Source organism: Melopsittacus undulatus, chromosome 7 (assembly GCF_012275295.1).
Source record: "Melopsittacus undulatus isolate bMelUnd1 chromosome 7, bMelUnd1.mat.Z, whole genome shotgun sequence".
Lineage (NCBI taxonomy): Eukaryota > Metazoa > Chordata > Aves > Psittaciformes > Psittaculidae > Melopsittacus > Melopsittacus undulatus.
The window spans coordinates 43,242,242-43,264,158 of NC_047533.1; the positions used below are offsets into that span (position 1 = coordinate 43,242,242).

The 21,917-nt window shown below is 41.6% G+C and overlaps 1 protein-coding gene across 5 annotated transcripts in view; it reads right to left on the minus strand.

Annotated features, from left to right (window-relative positions):
* Nucleotides 1-17,954: 17,954 nt before the first annotated feature.
* FNIP2 (folliculin interacting protein 2) overlaps nucleotides 17,955-21,917 on the minus strand; it is a 51,158-nt gene continuing 47,195 nt past the window's right edge. For 4 of the 5 annotated variants that reach the window (XM_034064631.1, XM_034064630.1, XM_031048744.2 and 1 more), the window contains one exon: nucleotides 17,955-21,749. In XM_034064631.1, the coding sequence (XP_033920522.1) occupies nucleotides 21,671-21,749 (79 nt within the window). In that variant the 3' untranslated portion in view covers nucleotides 17,955-21,670. The remainder of the gene's footprint in view (nucleotides 21,750-21,917) is intronic. The other variant, XR_004080549.2, reaches the window with a different exon arrangement.

Consider the following 21,917-nt stretch of genomic DNA (forward strand, 5'->3'; position numbering starts at 1 on the left):
CCAATCACTCCTCTGGGCTTGCTCCACTTATTTCCTCAATACCGTAAAAATGCTTCCCCCATCTCCCAGTCATGCTTTCTCAGCCCAGTACTGGTATTTCCCCCAGTGATTTTCCAATGAAGTACTTCCATGCGCAGCTCCTTGGAGCAAGCTGTCCCTTCCTCCCACAGGCACCACTCAGAATAACCCATTTCTTACTGTCATTTACTGAGTGAGTCTCACTGGGCTTAAGAAGTTAAAATGGGCTTTCCTGAGTGGGGTTGTGGAACTGACCAGCACAGAGTTTTCCTTCACAAAGGTTTCAGCCACTGCATTAAAACTGCTGCAACCTTCTCTGAGGGCATGCTTGTAATACTACATATATAAAATAAAACTAAAAATCACTGCGGTTGTTATGCTCCTGTAAAGTTAAAGCTGATTTAAGACTTCCTACAGTCAAAGTTGCATTAATATAATGACCTTTAACTAATCAGCTGTGAGTTGTCTGTGGAATGTACTCAAATCCTCTTCACTAGAAGAAAAAATAGTGATAAGCTGCGAAGAAAGGAATATGTGAACTTTGCCTTCTTTTTTTACTCTCTCAAACCTCCCCCCCCTTCAGAACCAAAGCAGACCCTACTGCACTAAAGCACAGCCAGCATAGAAGAATCCTAGAATACTTTAGGCTGGAAAAGACCCTTAAAATCCTCCAGTCTAACTGCTAACTACCAAGTCCACTAAACCATGTCCCTAAATGCCACATCTACATGTCTTTTAAATACCTCCAGGGATGGTGACTCAAACACTTCCCTGGGCAGCCCGTTCCAGTGCCTCACTACATGAAGAAATGTTTCCTAATATCCAATCTAAACCTCCCCTGGCACAACTTGACGCCATTTCCTCTTGTCCTGTTGCTTGCTATTTAGGAGAAGAGACTAACCCTCACTTCACTGTAACCTCCTTCCAGGTAGCTGCAGAGAGTGATGAGCTCTCCTCTCAGACTCCTTTTCTCCAGACTGAACAACCACAGTTCCCTCAGTCATTCCTCATCAGACTTGTGCTTTAATCCGTACACCAGCTTCATTGCCCTTTTCTGGACCCACTCCAGCACCTCAATGTGTCTCTTGTAGTGAGGGGCCCAGAACTGAACACAGGATTTGGGGTGCAGGCTCACCAGTCCCAGTACAGGGGGACTGTCACTGCCCTGGTCCTGCTGGCCACACTATTGCTAATACAAGCCAGGATGCCACTGGCCTTCCTGCCTGCCTGGGCACAAGCTGGCTCATGTTCAGCTGCTGCTGAACAACACTGCCAAGTCCTGTTCCACCAGGCAGATTTCCAGCCACTCTTCCCCCATCCTGTAGCATTGCAGGTGGTTGTTGTGACCCAGGTACAGGACACAGCACTGAGCCTTGTTGAACCTCCTACAGCTGGCCCTTACCCATTGAACCAGCCTGTCTATATCCCCCTCTAGAACCTTCTTTCCCTCAAGCAGATCAGCACTCCTCCTCAACTTGGTGTCATCTGCAAACTTACTGGGGATGCACTCGATCCCCTCATGCCAATCACTGCTAAAGACATTGAACAGAACTGGCCCCAGTACTGAGCCCTGGGGAACACCACTTGTGACCAGCCGCCAGCTGGATTTAACTCCATCCACCATCACTCAGCCAGATTTTTACCCCGTGAACAGTACACCCATCCAAGCCATGAGCAGCCACTTTCTCCAGGAGAATGCTGTGGGAAACACCATCAAAGGCTTTACTAAAGTTTAAGTAGAGCACATCCACAGCCTTTCCCTCACCCACTAAGCAGGTCACCTTGCCAAAGGATGTAAGGTTAGTCAAGCAGTTCATGCCTTTCATAAGCCTATGCTGACTGAGTCTGATCACCTGGCTGTTCTGTATGTGATGCAAACCTTTCTTCATGGTCTCTTTACTGCTTCCTTTACTGCCCACCCTGTGCTCCATCACTTGCCTGACACAAGCATCATCCTGGTTGCTCCTAGTGACCTGTGGCTTCTTCAGTTCCTCTGAATAACCATAGCCATGTCTCCCTGGGGAAGCTGGATCAAATCCCTTTTTTATTTTGTAAGTAACAATGACACACACCACATTCTTGAAGCCAAGAAAGCAACACTGTTATCTTCCTCATTTCATCCTTATCACATAGCCCCAAGTTACTGAACAACTCTTTGGTTTCTCATCGTCCATCTACCCTCATTTTGGTTCCCTACCTGCTCAATCACCTCCAGCTGCTGGGGCACCAGAGCTGGTGCTGCAGAGCAAGAGGGTCATGGTGGGAGGTCACCATGTGGGGCTGTGGTTGCAGGGAGGGGAAGTTCATGGGCCACAGCTGGACCTCATGAGTTTACTGTATGAGGGAATCACCCTCTGCCCCAGCAATTGGTTTTGTTCCTCAGTTTCCTCAACCTTTTTCCTCTTTTTCCTCCCACTTTTGGTCTGCCTTCCCACACTGGCGTGAAACAGAGTAACCAGAAAGACAACTGCTCCCATTTTCCAACTACCTCTCCTACAGATCTGTCTTTTATGGGGATTGGACATTTTTGCCTTATTGTGGCGTTTTGTGGCCCATGAGTGGTGGCTGGTGAAGGAGACTTGGTTCTAGAAGTGCTAAAGCTCTTCTTGCTGAGGTGGGAAGGTAAAATACCGGGGAGAGCTCTGTACACTGGCCAAGCAACAAACCTTCCTTATGCTCCTACTTTTTAAATGCTCCTCTGCTAAATAGGTTGCTTTTATATCATTTACAGAATGTTTCCCTGCCCTGAGGCTGTGGTATGGTCATACATTATTTTTCTCATCAGCCTGAGGGCACAGAAATTGATATAGCTCTTATACCACTGCAATCCCATTGCCTTCAGGTGAATAACTTACCATTAGAGCAAGTGAAATCAGAATGAATAAGTACGCCATTTCTCTGCTATTCACTGTTAGTGCTATAAAGCCTGCTGAAGTAGTCAGAGGAAAGGGAAGATGGACTCTTTCTTTGCTCTTGTTTGGCACTGTTCCCGAGGGTATGACAGAATAAACTATTTGTTCAGATACACCTAAAGAGCGAGGTAAATAATTTTATGTGTATACTACTTTCTGACTCAGATCTCACTGGCACATAAATCGGCACCTGCTTGTCCCTCCATGCAGCAGACCAGCTGTGGCAAACTGGTCGTGGGATGGATAGTGCAGGGCATCATCTTCCTCACCAAGGATCAGAATTGTTCTGACAGAGAGGAGAGTGGCCTGCAACAGAATAATTATCTGCTAGTTACTGTTACTATCATTTTGGAAATCCTTTTTTTTTTATTTTCTCCACCTTTTTCTGCGGGAAACAAAGCACTCAAGTCTTTCAGTCACCCACAGAGAGCTTTCATCTTCATCCTCATCAATGGGAAAACCCAGAAACCTTAAATTATTTGTCCTTTGTTATAGATGTGGTGAATCTAGAAATAGTTCCCAGTTCCACTTGTATACGTTTAACCACAAGACCATTCTTCTTCCTTACCCCTTCCTCAGCATTCAATTTAGATGCAGACATAAGAAGGCAACAAAACAAAAGAAAGAAAACCTCAGGCCCAGATTCACCATGAGTCAGACACACAAAGCTGCCAAACTATACCCAGCCATCACACGGCTGGTTGTTGTAGGAAAGGATGGCAGTTGCCTCACTATGCAGAGGTCAGTTATGACTGCATACTCCCCGGATGGGCTGTGAGTTATTCAGGAAAAGGAAGAGAAAGGATCTGTCAAAGCCAGACACGTTCTGGAGACACATCCTCATAAACAGACCCAGGAACCACCAACCCAAGCTGTATCTTAAATGGATCTCAAGTCATAAATGCCTTGGGATGCCCCTGCTGGGTCCATCTGGCCTTCATTTTCCCTCCACGTGTGCTAAGAGAATGATTACCTCAATTTTTTAATCCAGAAGGTACTAATGACAGTCCTTATCCTCCCAGTGTTAATGTATTTTTCCTCGTATATTCCTTTTACATAAGAAGGAATAACAAATATCTCAATTATTAACATCTCACAGTTCTTTGTAATGAAGAGGTCATGTACATTCTCAGCAGCTTCTTCCTTCATGGATGCAAGCGAGACTCGTGATAAGGCTATGGTGATACTCTTCTGAGATCTGCCCGTGTATTTAGCTATATCTATCAAAGTGAGCAGCAGCAAAATAGTTTAAAACATAGACATGTTCAGAGATGAAGGCTGTAGTTCCAGCTCATAGCTGTCATGTCTCACTGTTCACAGTGCTGTTCCCAATGGAGAAGTTAGTTTTCCTACCCTCACACTGTCAGCTGCACACTGATTAAATCTGAAAGGTTTTCTTTATGTACCAGACCTAGAATATTGTTTTAAGAGATGAACTACAATTATTTCCTTGTCTGTGCCCCCTGCTGATACCTTCTCATTGATGAACATATCTGCTGTTTCTTTCTAAAATACAGAGATTTTCTCTACCCTTCTCACGCCCCTCCTCCAAGTTAGAAATGTCAGGAATTACAATTGCTGACACTGTGCTTGCTGCAGGAGTACTGGGAAATGGGGCTTTGGTATAAGCAGAAATCTGACCTGCTGCTTTCTCAGCCTTCAGCTGAGGGAAAGAGGATGTTGTCCCTTGCATAAAGGCGCTTCACAAAGAACTCACATAACCTGTTCTCAGCCACTGCTGGTCTGTAGTTGGAATTAAAATCATAAGCAAATGAGTAAGGATTTGCTTGGCTTGACTAGATGTTAGTACTTTAAAGGGAAAAAAAAACGGAAACTGCAGCTCGAATTTCTTTCATTTCTCATGTCACTAACTCATGGCTTCAGGCTACCCCACAGCAAAACTGGAAGTTGCCATCTAATATTTGCAGCAACTGATTTGCTCAGGCTACAAAAAAAAAAAATCCTTTCGTAGATTTGCAGAGGAGAATAAAGTCAAAACCAGCTCAGTCCCTTTGTTCCCACTGCTGTTTTCACTGTTGCAAAAGGCAGTTCAATTTCACATAATCACAACAGCAAGCAGCTATAACAAAATACATTAAAACCACATTTGTTCAATAGAAGAATGCCATTTCACAAAAGGTCATGCTTTCAGTTTTGAGGAGACTGCTAGTCACAAGCAAAATGCCAATATATCATATCACAAAGCATTGACTTGTCTGTTCCCTAGCAGCCTTTGCTACAAAAATGAGAAAAATAACATTTACCTACCTTCTCAGGTGATGAAATATGTGATCATAAACTAAAAATACATACTACTGAATATTTATAATGAGGCACATGTGAAATGAGACATACAGTTCCATAAAGTGGATAACATATGGGAAATGCACTGTTATGAGTCTTGCTGTGAAAAACAGTAATCTTGGAAAAAAACAGGAACTATGGGGTTTAGCAGTTTACATAATTGTGCACAGTATTCCACAGCATTTATTTAGAAGACAGCTACTTGATACTAAACTTTAAGTATTTAAAGACAATCTGCCATTTCAGGGAGTTTCTCTTCTCCACCTAAATGACTGCAGTCATAGCAGTCATTCCAGTGATGCTGTAAAGGATACTGCCATAGATGCACACCACTCCGGCATTATCTCATCCATAGCTCTGAAGCACTATTTCCTATCATTTTAGTCTGCATCCTGTAAAGTTTCCAACATCTTTGAAAGGTGATTTTTATGCTAGAGAAAAATTCACTTTTAACTCAGGGCTAAATTTATTGCATTATTTAATCTACGACCTCCTCTTGGATAGCAAAGCCTCACTCTTTCTTCATTTGTCTCTTGGACACTTCGTTAATGGAAGAGGAAAATTTTGCTGATTGTATTGGCTAAATTTTTGTCTTTTTAAAAATGTTGTCCAAGTAAAAAGATGAATACTCATCAGCCCAGATAGATGGGGAGGAATACAGTACTGCCTATCTTATACATTCTTTTTTTGTCTGAAGTGATATTTTAAAGTAAGTCAGGTTCCTGTATGTCAGGTGTTACAGGCAGAAGCACCTGTAGTTATTATTCCTCTTTAAGGAACTGCTTTATGGTGGTTTATGTATTTTCCATAGAAACCAATCAATTAAAATGGCTGACAGTGAATGGGCTGTCTCTTTTTTTTTAAGATTCAGCTATAATGGGAATAAAAAAAATACATTGCTTTCTACTTATATAAAAAAACAAATAAGATGAATGTGTTTTGCTAGTTCTTACACCTTGTAACTCCAGAAAGGACACTTGAAATTCCTCAAGTTTGCCAATATGACTAGTTCTGCAGTTTCCACCTGACCAAGCCTTCCAGCTTGGGGAGAGCAGTTTATCATGCTCAGAAGCAATCTATAAGAATTTGTCACCTACATTCAGTGAATATCCCCAGCACTGCATGTGCTACATGCCCTTTGAACTGGGAAAAGACAGAAAAGATAAGAAGGTATGAAAATAACATGAAGTGAGAGAAGGTGGCTGTGAAGATAGGAAAAGATGAGAGCAGAGGATTCCCAAACCAACAGGAGGAGCAGAGGATGGGGGAGAAGTCAGCAAGCCACTAGGAGACAAAGGCAGAGGTGGGAGCTGAAGAGGTCTTTAGTCAGTCCTCTCACACTTTGTTACAGAATTTGACAATGAACAGACAACTCTTAGGCCTCAACATACCTCTGCTGTCTAGCAAACAGCTACAAAACCCAAAGGAGAAAACCATGCTTGCTCACTCCCCTCATGTCCTACCTTTCAATGTTGTCATCTGCAACACTGAAATTATTTTAATTTCTTTTTTTTTCAATGTAATAAAAAATCCTAACAGTAGCAGCATTAAAAGAGAATCAGATTTGACTGTTGGCCAAAGCACAGGAGGAATGCAAATAACCAACAAAAAGCTGACAACCTAGAAATTCTGGTCCCTTACAGAATAACCGCTGCGTGGATATAAAATCTTCTTCATATCTGTTACATACAGACTTTTTTGCCTATATAAATCTTAAACACCAATTATCCATGAAACTTAGAACTATAATAATTGGTGCTCTCTTACTCAAGGCAAGTTCTCAGAGAAAATTACTGCTCAAAATGGCAAAATGTTCAAATAAAAGCACTGATTATAACTCTGTTATTGAGATGAGCTTCTAGATGGCATATGACACATCCAGATTGGTTCAGTAAGAAAACAGGTTCAGGGTTGGATAGTAGCTGAGATTTTTTTTCTGTTGGTTTTATGGCTAAGGATAGCCAGATGGATAAGGATTTTATTATAGGTATTGGCAAGTTAATGCTGCTGAAAGCCTGACACATGATGCATTGACTCAAAGTTGGAACATCAGATTTTCATCTACATTAAACTCAAGCAATTTCTGTGAGGCTGCAGCCTGGATGCACCACCACAGCGTGTGCCTTGACTATCTCAGAGAAAGAAAACCCACAAACATTGGGGATCTTTGTGTTTGAAGTGATAAAGGTGAATGAAGAGCATCCACCACAGGAGAAGAGTCAGAATCCGTGACAGCTTTAGTGTGCACACATGTATGCTAAGCTCTGCTCACCTGCATGCCCTGCTCATGGGCAGGTCACAGAGCACACTGCCCTTTCCACATCATCCAGCCTGCAAAACTGGATTTCACTGTCAGGGCTCTTCTGCCTTCCAGCCCAGCCTCCTGACCAGGGAGAAGCACTCCAGTAATCCCTGAACCTTGTACTGTAGATGAACCCCAAATACATTCGTGATTTGTTGAAAATACCTGCATCGCATTCATCAGTTAAGTTCCTGATTTCCTAATTCAGGCATGAAAGCAGTGCTGGTTTGGAATGCCTGAACCAGAGCAATCTGGCTGAAATTGAGTAGTCTCCAACGGAGTCAGCCGTGGGTAACATTTATCTTTGTTTTTCATTTGTAGCATAGACAAAGGGAGCCATTTACATTCCTGTGAGATCTTGTCTCAGCAGTTTCCCTTTTGAGACTGTATACAGCAAGGGAAAGAGCTAACTAATCTATTTGTGGCCTTCAGATACTACACCAGAAACTTTATGAGCATGGACAGGTGTCTGCCTGGGAAAGCTGGTTATCTAATTTTAGACATGCCAAGATGAACAGGAGGAAAAAAAATGTTATAGAGAAAGAAAGGTTAGCAAAGAAAGAATTCTGGCCAGTAAGAGAACTGAGTAACTCAAATCAGTGCACATCCAAGCAGCACGACATTTAGATACTAACCCGAAAGATGAAGAACTTTACTACTAATACCACTTGATCTGCAGTGATTCAACATCTCCCTGGGGTTTGTGCTCTCATCAGAACAGGAATTCTTCCTAAATTTGGCCCCTCTCTCTTAGCCAGCCTCACATTAGACCTCTTCCAACAATACAGATTGTAGTTGCAGCAGTGGACACCAACTCTGAGTCACCACAGAAAGGTTGCCTGAGCTGAACCAACTGCAGCAGTCAGCAAGGGATGGGGGTGGGTGTGTGCGTGCTCAGAAAAATGAACAGAAAGCTGCTGCTTTTGAGCTATAGGAGAAAAGGTCAATGTTTTCCTGTCTAATCAGGAATCTGGGTCAGGAGACGCTGGAAATGAGGTAGGTTTTGGATGCTGCTTCCACCCAAAACAGGGATCAGCTTGGCTCGTGGTGCCTCCCAGCACTCAGCAGCCCAGCTGGAAGCCATAAGCAGCTATCAGCCTGGGGCTCATGACATCACTGTGGCACCAAGCACATTTTTCACATACTAAGACAGCACGGATACAGGCTGCTAGCCGAGGGAGTTTATTAAAGAGCCAAACTGCCGGCTGCAGACACTTCATTTCTGCAGGTTAAGCTTCTCGTTTTGTTAGAGGTTCACATTTTTCATCTGCGGGGAGTTTATTAAAAAGGGCCATTGACAAGTTACACTTGTGTGTCAGAACACCTAGAAAATGATTTTTGAAATGCATACAATGCCTTGCAACTCCTCTTGGGTTTTCTAAAGGGAACAACGTTTCTGATTGTAAATTTTATTCACCAGTAACTCAACTGTCTTGTGAAACGTGCAGGAATCACACAAAGCAGTTTGATAAAGGAGGCATGTCTTTAACTTCAGCAAGACCAGCCCCTGGGAATAACAGTTTCTTATTGCGGCACAGGCAGTCTTGTGAAAGAGAAATTAATCCCCATGTACTCTGCCCTGTAGCCTCACAGAAGCTATGTTGAACCACAGACCAGCTTTTCACCTTATTATACCTTTGGGAAAGAGGAATTACTATTGTGAGGAATTTTGCAGTGTGCTAAGAGGTTTCACAATCCCAGGGCAGCCTGAGATGGTGAAAGAGCCTGGATCTGTCAAGTTAATGGAGTAAATCACTGCTCTGGTCACGTGCCTCTGGCAGCCACCACCTGCCTGCCTGCAGTTGGGTTGCCTTTTTCTATGCTATGAGAGCAGTGCTGCAAATGAAAGAGAACAGGATTCATCTAGGGCCTCAGAGAGGGGAAACACACACACACACACTTACAACAGGCCATGTGCTGGTAGCCGAAGTCTAGTTTTAGACCTGAGGGAGAAAGACTCAGCCTAATCCCAGAGTTCTGTTGAAATCCTGCAGACACACAATATGCAGGAGAAAACTGTGTCCTACCTGACGCAGAGGCTGTGGTTGGGCATCTGCTCTTCAAAAAGAGCTGATATAGAAGAGTCCTGTCTTTTGATTTCAGAGCCTATGGGTTCCAGTCTTGCTCATGACCTCTAGAGTAAGAAATGAGTAAGTCTTAAAGTTCTGCTAGGTCTTAAAGACCTAGTCTTACAGGTCTACTTAAGTCTACTTCATGTTGACCAGGTAAAAGACAGCAGCTCAGCAAAACAGACTTTTGCCAGGTTCTGTGGGCTATTTCTGAAGACAGCACAGTATCAGAGCCATGTTAACAAAATGCTTTTCATTCAAAATTTTAGTGATTCAAAGTTCAGTTGGTCACATTTACAGGTAATTTTAAGTTGAATTTTTACTGCACCAGGAAGCACTGGGTCCCAGCAAGAGTGAAAAACAGAAGGCAACTTTATTTCTGTTGCTGGCTTTAGAGCAAGTTTTCAATAGCTTCCAGTTAGCTTGGGCAAAGGAAGCTAGCTGCAAAGTAAATTACAGAAACTTCAGGTTTGCTACACTTAATGTATAACTGAAATAATACACTGCAAAAGGTGCAAATAGCACTATAGAGGTCACAGGTACTGAACTGGAGGGACACAAAATAACTGAGGACAAACCACACAAAAGTACAAGTTTGAAAAGCCATTTAAAAGCTGATATTGTTAATACGCTAGTTCCAGTGGCACTCCGAACACTGCACAGGTTGTGGTTACTGATACACTGGGGTTCCCTACTGACTTTCTTCAATAGGATGGCTAGTGTGAAGTCCCAGCCTCATGTGAGCACAAAGCTTTGAAAGAGGAAAACAACACTTTCTTATTAGTTGTTGGCAGCATACAGCCATTTTTCCTTGCACAAGATTAGAGTTTAGAAAGAGATATGAACTCTTGTGTTCTGCCCAATCATGATTGCTAGGTCTGATTTAAGATGTCTGAACTCATGACTGTACTCTTAGAGATTAAGGCATTATTTGACCTTGATTTCCAAGCAACCACTGCTCAAAGTCTTTGCATTCTTCTTTGAGTTGTTCTACCTCGTTATGGATTTTTCCAGCTGACCCTTTTGATCCTATTTGGAGAAGGTGAGTGGGGGTGGTTCATTCTGCACGGCAATATTAGGCTTGAAGAACAACAAGGGTTGCTCCAGCAGAAGCTAGAAAACCTTATCTATGGTGTTGTGTTCTTTATAATGCCTTCAAAAATGCCTTCTGAGTGCAAAATATGCTTAGCAGTTCATCATAATTCTCCGATAACTTTGCCTTTCCTCAGCAGGCAGGACAGTGATTTTGCAGCTGCTACTTCTGTACCTAATTTATCTGCAGCTGCCTTTGCTGGTTCTCAGAGCAGTGACAATCATGGTCGTAATTCACACAAAACCAGGACTCCACTCTTGAAGGGAACGGGAACTACACAATGCCCTTCCACAGCTTTGACAGCTGTGGGACATGCTCAGCTGGATTACCCACTGATGCCCACCACCAGCCCCATGTCTGTGCCAACGCTCTGTAATGGTCAGGGGGCAGAGTCACAAACAGGAAACAGACTGAATATATTCTGCACTTCCCCAGGAGTTACTTCTCTTCTTAGAGTGGTATTAAGGTCAGAAATAACATCAGCTACCCTCACATGGGGCTTTAGCAGTGAGGAAGGAAACAATTAGGATATATTTCAATTGGTTACCTTAGTGTCTGGTGGAATAGCAATCAGGTCCAATAGGACATAATGTGAAGGGTAATAGGGTCTGCAGAGCTGAGCTATTTGATGTCAATCTAGAGGAAGGCAAGCCATCTGAAACCAGCTTTTACACTAGCTGCAGCTGGGGAAAAGGAGAACTGAACTGGCATCGGTCCTGCAGAACACGTTTTGGCATTATAGCTAGCTGTAGCTCTGTTAGCTCCACCAGTCCTTCAGGGTGCAGTTTTTATATTACAGCTCAGCTGAAGTAATGGGTAGGCAATGCTGGAAAGCGGAGTTGTGCTTCTTATCCACACCTGGATATGGATTCTCAAGATATCAGTAGCAGCTCTCATCTGACCCCTACTGCAAGCAGGTAGGTAAGGGCAGCTTTCCACCAGCAAGCACAAGTGATCAGATTGGCTTAAATAATGTGAAACCCACTGCCCAGAATGCCCATTTCATCATTGCTTTAAATCAGACTATCCTGAAAGGGACAGACCTGTTGTCCTCTCTCTTCATCTGCCACAGCCACTTCCCTTGCACTGGCAATAGCACCCTCACACTTGGGGGACCCAACCTTATCTGATGACCACAACGATCAAAACAAATGTGCTTATTTGGTTGGACAGGGCTCTGAGCAACCTGATCTAGGTGAAGATGTCCCTGCTCACTGCAGGGGGTTGGACTGGTTGGCCTTTAAAGGTCGCTTCCAACCCTAAGTATTTTGTGATTCTATGAACAGTATCTCTTCCCATAGCAGGTGCCCAGCCTTCTCTTTCTCTTGCTGTCAAACCTTACATTTCTTCTCCTTGGCATGCAGCAAAACCTCAGGCTCCAGCTGAGTTTGGCATTTGCCTCTCAATCACTCATTTTTACAGTAAGAGCCACTTCTAAATCTCAAGCAGCAGTATCATTTAATATCTTTTGAGACACAGTTTGTGCATTTGTCTAATTACCCAAAAGGCACCTTATCCCAAGGGGGACCCACCGTCTCCAGCTACCCAACAGCTGGCCAAAGTCAGCCGGCTCCCCACCAGCAACGGGCAGGATTACCATAGCTATTTATCCTCTTAGAGAATGACAGTCACATCTTGTCTGGTCATGGTTGATTTTCATCATCTGATTCCCACCACATGGATTAAAATAAGCAGCACCAAGAGTGAATCAGGAACTCATAACAGGCACTGGTACAGAGTCAAATAGCATCTATCACCCATAATTATAATGTTTTGCTCATTCTCACCTTTCCTCCTGCCCCTGTCCTTTCACATAGATTAAAGCCATTCCACTGGTTACAGAATTTCAGCTCGTACTTCACGGCATTATTTTCTGCAATCAAAACAGGCAGATATAAAGATACTGCATCACCATGGCAGAACATTCATTACAGATACCTGCAGGCTAATGTGCAAAACCTCACGCATAAGCTGTTTCTGTGAAGCAGTAAGTTAACATCTTCTACGCTCCACATGCTTGCCTGTAACACCTTCCCACTGCCTCAAACAAGAAACTCACTGAGACAAGTTTGATCTTTCACTTCTGCCTTCATTTTTCTGAAAACTAGCACTTCTCTTGATTACTGACTCCTGTTTTTTCTCACTGTGTTGCTTAGCAGCTTGTCATGAGTTACTTTTCCCCACATCATTCATGCATCCCAAGCAAAAAATAAAGATGCATAAGAGCAAAGAAGCAGGTGTTTAGAAAGCCAAAATACATTTTTGGCAGCATCTGCACAGCAGATACTTTCAGCAAAACTATAGGCCCAATTATAACTATACACAATAAATCCTTGGGGCAGCACATAAGAATGAGAGAACTCTCTTTTTTCTCTCCCAAAACACGAGCCAGACACTTGTCTCTGACTCTTTAAAGCAATTGTCAGGAAGGGAAAATGGAGGTGTATGCACACCTCCGCCCCAGCTTGGCCAGTAGGACTGTCCAATGACGAAGGGATTATTCTGGGATTCAGAAGATCAGATAGTAGCCTTTGCTGCAGCCTCCTCACATACCTTTGGCCAGCCGCCTCATCCCTCTGTAATGAGCAGCGGCAATTACCAGAATGCTGAGAAAACAAACATAAGCTGATTTTATGCTGAGCCACAGACACAAGGTGAAAATTCCTGACCTGCCACTGGCCAAGCTTAGTCAGGAAGCTTAGTCAAGAATTCCTACCCATTAGCAATGGTTAATCAGTGTGTTTAATTCACCATGGTGCTGAGATTAAGATGTGTTACAGAGTGACTAGAGACAGGTTTAGTGAATCCAGAGATGATCTCAGTATTGTTGCACAGCGCTGTATGATGCTGACAAGCTGTGCTATTAAGAAGCTCTATGCTATATATCATCTCAGAGCACATAAAACTGCATTTAACTTAAGCAAGTCCTCCACAGTCACAATTCAATCTCACGTACAACACAACCCAGCTCAGCATCACAGCTGTGACAAAAAAGCACATTGACAGCTAACCATCATCAAAGCATTAGAAGTGTTACAATGCAAAGGGCAGTCTGATGATGCTGGAGTCTGTGCCCCGGACCACTAACAACCTCATCTATGTACAAAATGGTAGCTACATGGGTTTTAGCATAGTCCCTGAAAGAGGGACACTTTGTGATCCTCGGCAACCAGCAGCAAGGTGACCTGCAGGTGCAGTTTGCCACTTGGGCTCATTGGGACAGTGATTTACAGAGACACCTGCTTCAACTGTTTTGCTTCCCAGAATAAGCCCACTCAGCTCTTCGCTCTCCAACCAGACTGAGGTTTGAAATCTCCTCAGCACAGGTCACAAAGTCCATACCAGCTTTCTCCAGACTGGCAGGGCAATTGCTGGCCACAAAAACAGACATGCAGAAAAAACTTCCTGTGTTTAGAAGACAATACTAATTTGAAAAGAAGCAAGGGGATGTGGGAAGAGACAAGCCAGCTTCCCTGAAAGGTTCAGTATGATCCCAGAGATGAACTAGTTAGATTAGGTCCTTAGCAGCAGGTAGTTTAAACATCACTAGACTTGGAAGAGCAAGCCTTCTGAAGGTGAGGACAGTGTCCCTGAATTACCAGCTTCCTTGTCTATCAAGAGCATAGCCACTCACACCTGGGAAGCCACCAGGTATTCTTCACAGCTTATTTAATTCAAACATATAATAATGCACAACCACTCCCTCTAACCAGTGAGTTACCTACAACACTCAGAATTTATTTAGCAACATTACAACTGGGCTTTGCATCTTTTGCTTTTGGTGTTTATTCATTGCTGAGCAACACGGGAGACATCCGCATTCCTGTGGGAAGAAAATGGCACATGGAAAACCAGAGGCAGCTGTCTACCTTGGGGTATAGCCATAGTTAGGTCTAACACAAATACTTTAAATAGCAGAGGCCTGACAAACTCACTTGGAACATTGGTGTCTGAGTTATGTCCCCAGTTGTATTGCACTGAAACAGGTCAGACCACTGCCCGCTCTGGCAATGACATCAGGAAGGCATGAAAAGACCCAGCTCAATGAGCCCATGGCAGGGGTTTGAACTAGATGATCTTAAGGTCCTTTCCAACCCAAACCATTCTGTGACCTATGATTTTTCCTACTAGAAATAAACATTAAGAATTAAAGTGCTTGCACCACAACTGTAGTGCCCTTACACGAACCAGTCCCTTCCAGAGGGGTCTAGAAATGTGATTTTTAATGATGCACCTGTGTTTCTAGGTCCAAAAAGTTGCATGTTCTAGGTAATCATAATTAGTTCAACAAAAAATGCTCAGTTCAAAACGCCTGTATTTTCAAAGCTGAAGTGAACAACTTTAGAAGACTTGTTCATCTTAAGGCTAGCAGAGCCTGTGCAGATCTTAAAAAGAAAAAAGTCATACAATACTGTAGGAAATGAAAAATGAAAACATTTATGTGACTATAGCACACAAAAAAGAAGAAAAAACTCCCCAGGCTCATTTTGCCTAGGGACAAAGAGACAAAGTAGTAGAATAAAGCTAAAATGGTAGTTTAAATCTCCCCAAGCTATCTTGCCTAGGGAAAAAGAGATGAGGTAGTAAAAGCTAAAATGATAGTTAAGGACCTGTTAGGGTCTTATACAAGGCTGAGATTCAACTCAATTGAAGGTAAAACTTTTTGTGGGCCAAATATCCCAGCCCTTGGTCTCACGGCAACCTTATCAAACAGCACAAGCACCCCCTGGAAAGTTCTCAAGCAGACCTATGTATCACTTCCTATTTCCACTTCCACCATTTCTCTGCTTGTAGGAGTGGGAGCTTTCTTCCTTGGTGGGAAACTTCTTCCTCAGGGCATTTTACTCTATCTCAAACAGCATTTTGTCCAATCGCAGTGGAATATCTTGTAGCTCCCAACGGAAGAAATCCAGTTTATGAGATTATATTTATTTTTAAGTGCTTGACTGTCACTCCTAAGCCCTTTGGCCTTGTATTGACCTTTAGGACTTCAAGACAAAATGCTATTCTACTTGTACTGCTTAAACAGTTTTAGCTTTGGGATTGTGCCAGACAGACAACTGACTGCAACTATTATAAGAGTCATTTTCCAGCATGTGGATTACTAGCATGTGGCCACTTAAGCTAATTTTATATGGGATCAGAAGCCTTATAGGTCACAGTCTCATGGTTTGTCACTCAGCTGCATGTCCTTTATGTCAAAAATCCTGCATCCTATGTTCAGTCAGGCTCTCTCCAACTGTATGTGTAGAGAAAACCAAAGAATATGGTGCATGGGTGATTATCAGGCTTTGTTATGAAAAGGAGTGAGGAAGACTAGCAGAATTTTGGTGCAAGACTTAGTTTGTGATACAGTTAATGATTACTTACATCTGCTGTAGCCTTGAACTCCTCATTATGTACAGGGCAAATCTCTTCCTCAGTTCTGTGATCCTTGTTGCCATTTATGTGAAAATGAAAATGGTTAAAACAGTTACCTTTAATATTTATATTATTTCAAGTCACATATTTTGATCAAATCACAAAATTTGACTGCAGAGTTTTGTATTTTCAAATCTAGGTATTATTTTCTTTTTTGCAGCTCTCAGTTCCAAAACCTCCTTGACAGCCCTCACAGCCATACCACATAAGGATTTATTAATACAGGTCTGCACTCTTTGCCAGGGCTTGGCCATTTCATGCTGGTCAGCCTGTGCACCTGCCTCTTGCTTATCTGCACAGTCCCAGTCATAAGAATTCTGACAGAGACTAGGCAAGCATCCTTTAGAAAAAGACTAAACCAGTTGATATGACCAACGGAACCGAACTGCTTCACTACAGTTTCTTTCTTAGAAATAGTGAAATCAGAGCAGAGGAGCTTCACGGAGTCTTACAAAGCCTGGGTGAAAGCCCAAGTTGTACAAAATGCTGAGACAGCCCAACAGCCTACAAGTATTGAAGACAGCAAGAACTGGAACAATCTCACTCCTTTTCTCTCTTGTTCCTAGCTGCAGGAGACCTTCTCTTCCTTTGCCCTTACACTAGCAATGACAGGAGACAAACTTGTTAACCCAGCAGGCAACTATCAGCAGCTTTTTTCCCCTCAGAGTTAAGCTGCACCACTCTCTAAGCAATTCAATGAGCAACAAAACAAGCCACAGCACAAGCAACTTGCAGATGCAGCTAGCACAACAGAGGGAGTGACTGGACAGGGCAACGGGGTCTTCCCATTGTTACAGAGTTTTGCCATTAAATTGTTTCAAGCCCTTTTATGAAATCACAGAAGTAGAAAGACAGAGGCAGCTACACAATTTTGCAAGAAGACAGCTGGGGTGAGTTTACAACTCACCAGCACCATCATTTGATGAACTTTTCAGACTGAAAAACCTCACTCTCATGAACAAATCTGGTTAACCTCTGTTAACATGCCACCATTTCTGCAGGAGCAGTAACAGGAGCACAAATTACACAGGAGTCATAGTAGACAACCTAACAGCCATTTCCCTTTATTTCAAATGTGTGACTGCAAGCATTTAGCACCTTTCAGCACAAGTTCTCATTTTGGGTTTTTTTTTCTTTCCAATCCTTGCTTGCCTGACAAACCTACCTCAAATTCTTCAGTCTATAGGTAAGAAGCACTTACACCCTACAAGTAGGGTTATACCTCAGATGCATTCAAAGGTGTTCAGCACAATTACAGTTGACCATCTCTTCTCTGTTTTTGTTCCATAAATAAGGACTTTCCAGTAAGCTGCAGAATACTAAGTATAAGTTGAGGTCATGGGCGTGGAGTTGGACATAAACTGAACATCTCATTATTTTAAGCTCATTCATGTCAAGTCCAACCAATTAATAACTTAGTAGGCATAAAGTGTTACTCATTCCTGTTAGGTTGAGTAATTTTCAAAATGGGATATACACATTTTTCAGAGAGCTCTTTTCATATGCATTTGAGTTAAATGCCAGCCACACAGGTGTGCAGAACTTCTGCAGGACCTATTCCAGCAGTCAGTGTCATCCCTGTCCATTATTTTTTGCAGTTAGTTTTCACACTTTAAGAGCTCTTGTTCTCACAGCTAAGTGGGGTAAAACTTCCAAAGATGGGAATAGTGTTCAATTAGGTTCCAAATTTTTCAAAGACTTCCTGTTAAGGGATTTCTTGCAACATTTACTTACTCCAGTACTGGGTTATCGGATGTCCATGCACTATTAGATCTATTCTACAATAACTAGAACAGTTACTTAAGAAGTTTTAAAAAGGAACATACCAAATACCATTTTTGTTGATTTCAGAAAGTTTATTGCACCAAATGCCGCAAAGAAATAGACCAAAATGAAAGCGTACATAAACAACTATAAGAAAAAAATCCATGTAGCTCGACATTGGTATTCAGTCATTCCTAAAAAAAGCCTATGTGCTCCAAACATGCAATAACAACACACTTCTTTTTTTCTACTATGGAAAACCTGCTATGTATGCCAAATTAGCCCACTTGACCTGAAAAACACCCCCGGTCTAGAGTATATTCAGCAGTTCAGACTCAGTTTTGATTTCCATTTTTGAGGGATAAATGTTCATTTTGTGTAAACTTTATATACAAGAATTTGGTGTGTCTGAAAAGGGTTTTTGACTTTAATAGTAAAAAAGCATGTAGTAGGGAATGGGGAAGATCATCTATAACTCTGGAGGATGCCATAAGAAATATGAATTACAGAACCAGTGTCTATATGTTTCTTTTGGGCAGATGAAAGAGAGTACCTAGATAATTAAGATATTTAGATCTTGGTATCATTTGGGGTCAAAAAATTCCTTTTAGATTAAATACTATGGTTTAGCAGTTATTCCTTGCCTCTGTGTATGAAGGTTTAGTCTTGCCTGGAAAAAAAGCATACATTCTTTAAATTGCACTGTGTAAACTGCACTTACGTGGGATTTTGGAAAGACTGTGCATTCCCACTTAACCAAGAAAGTATGTATTGAAGTTTACAAAAACCTACATAATACTGATAAAACCAACTTTGGAATATTTGAAAATTAAGCTACATTATCAATTTTAAACACATCTGTACATTCATATAATTTTTTATCCTATTAAAATAAAAACAGAAACATGCCCTAAAGATGTCTAACAACACATCTGTAAATACTTACTGCCCTGTCATGCCACACTAATTTACATAAACAGCAAGATGCTACCAAAAACAAGTTAAAGACTTAAGAGTCAAAAGAAGCCCTAGAAGGTGGAATCCTGTCAACTGAGGTAGTACATTTGGTGGAGGGGAAAATATGTATTTAAGTTTCTGTAGTCCAGAGCCTTTTAAAGGTAATAAACAGCTTTTTCCTGGATTTTCTTCCTCCCACACTAAAACTATGAGAAAAGAGATAGTTCATCAGGTAAATTCTGAAGAGCAGCAAAATGTTAGAGAAAGCAGCAAGAACTATAAAGTTTTAGCTTGGGCTGAAGAAAATCCAAGTGCTTCTGACCATCAGCTCACATGCCACCCCCCTGGCTAATTTGAAGTCTTGCCCAAAGTCAGATTTAATTTTAATAGTTGATATAGTAAAATCAGGTGTTACTGATCATGGCATTAGTCTTGCAATTACTGAATGTTGGCTGACCTTTGACTTCCTAGCGCACCGTGATAACAAGAGCACATATTTCCATATTTAGCACGTATTTCTTTGAACAGAGTCTGTTCAGATAAAAGCCCAATACTTAAAAGAACCGAAACTGACTTTTAATGAACCCAGCTACTATTTAAGAGTGTCATGGAATAGAGAAAGTACATGAGGATTTCTATATACATTCAGGGAAGCAGTTTTGTAGCCTTACACATGCGCACACACACATTTTCCATCACAGGGGTAGCTTAGGAATATGTGATTTGCTCTAAGGTTCTTACTTTGTCTTAACCTTAAGGAATAGAGTGGTATCTGCTGACAGTTATATTCAGAGGTAAGTTTACTTTCCAGCAGATAGGAGTCACAAACAAAAGATAGGGAAAGCTCTCTTAACTGTAAGTAGTAAAAGAAAACATGAACCATAGAGAGATTTTAGCCTTTTTAGGCAGAATACTAGGGACAAATATGAAAATGTGATAAAAGAAACATCTGGAATGTCAGATCAGAAACCCAGCATACAAGGAACAGCTTTAGAAGCATTGTATCAGAATATTAAGCAATCCTCCACTTGGAAACAACCTCTCTTCACAGTAGGTCAGTCTACCTATTTCCCTCAAAAAGCAACACAAGGTTAATCAAGACCCCTATCACATTTAAACAGCTCACAATATGCACATTTCATTGTTTCAAATCACTGAAAGTTTACTGTAGAAAAGTCCAAACATCAAGGTAAATAAAAACACTTTTAATAAAAGTGTGTCCCTTCAGTCTTAAAAAACTGTCATCACCAATGAGGAGAACTCACAAAGAATGACCAGGAGTTTCTTACTAGAATTCAGTATTCTCAAGCAATTGTGTTGCTAGCATTTTGCTTGCAAGCTCACCATTTCAGACAGCTCATTCATGCTGGCTCACAAAAGAACAGTCCAACACCGAGTTTTCCATTTCTTCAAGAATGTTTGTTCTGATCCTTTGTTCTCTCTCCTCAGTCTGGTCCATAGTTTCATATCCAGCTTAACGGTACTTTACACAAAAAAGAGTCAATTTTTACATTCATGTTATCAACCAGATGAAAACAGTGAAATACAAAAGTTTATTTTGCTTTCTAGAAACATAGAAGGCCAGTATCAACTAGTGGAGAAGTAGTTTCTGGTCTCAAAGTAGTTAACCTATTAAGGAAAGGCACCCAGATGATAGTTCAACATTTCTGCAGAATCAAAGAGGGTAATTGCAAACATTCATAATAATATCAAATACTGGGGTTTGCCCCCTACATTTCATTTTACTTCAAACAATGCTCCTTTTATTCCTACTTAGAGACAACTAGTAGCTGGAAAAAAAGTAATACTTGTGACTAAAGGTTTGGTGAGGGGTTGATTGTTGTCTTCTATTTCCCCAGTAAGATTGTCTTCAGTTTGTGCCCATTGCTTGGTGTAGTGCATGCGCACTAATAGCACTGGTATTTGACAAACACGTTTGTCAAATTCATACTGCTTGGAAATAGTAATACTCGATGACACTAAGACACAGGTTTAGTTGCCAGGACTACAGTCATACAGAAACTCAGAGAGTTATTGAAGTTGCATCAGCAACAAATGTAAACTTGTAGCAGAAATTCCATAAGGCTTTCCCATAAAATCCCTATCTCAGAAGTCCATTCCATTCCACTTTTAGCCATGGGCTCATCTGAATGTCTCCTCATTAAAACAGAAGCAGCCACAGCTTTCTTAACCTCTTCTGCTTCAAGGAAAAAGTCACACGATCTCATGAACACCTCCATTCCCACACTGCATTTGGCTGCTGAATCCAGGTTCCTTGTTCTGAGCCCATGATGTCTACTATACAAAATCATGTGTATGCTCTGCTAGAAAAAAAATGTCCCATCTAATACACTTGTGTATGTATAGGAATGCTATATACATATTTTACAACTCATCCTCCTCCCCAGCAAAGAAACATGCATCACACCACATTCACAAGTGTAGTATTACAAAATCCATTCTAACTCACTTGTTCTTTTAATTGTTACTTCATGGTTTCAAGCAGCGTTTTGGAGGGCAGCTCCTGGACTGCCACATAGTGTTAACTTTTGTCCTTCGAATAAAAATAAAATGCAAGGATGCAGTCACTTTCTTGCTTTAAGTCAGAAGTCAGATTGTAAGAAAAACCTGAATGCCTTTTACGTCATGTAAACTGAAGTCCTCCGATAAAACATCCAGCTGAAATCAGAATCAGAAGGTGTAGAAGGTACAGGCATCACCTGCTTTCCTCAGTGTTCCCCTTTACCAGTATTTGGCACCTCTGTTCTTCATTCAACATTCCCATTTTATTTGTTTCACTTTAAGGGAATGACTATCCTGAGATTTTAATTTATAAGAGTATTTGGGCAACATACGGGGAATGAGTACTTGCTATAGCAGCCAACAAAGGCAAGTCATTGGATTCAATCCTACAAATTAAAAAGAGAGACAGACAGTAAAATATACAATCAACTTCACAAGAGAAACACAAGAAGATATTTTTTATCCACTTTAAAGAAAGTGGAAGTGTCTTGCTATGCTGAGTTAACTGTTACATTATTATTTATTCCCATTACTTACATACCAGTAAACACAGG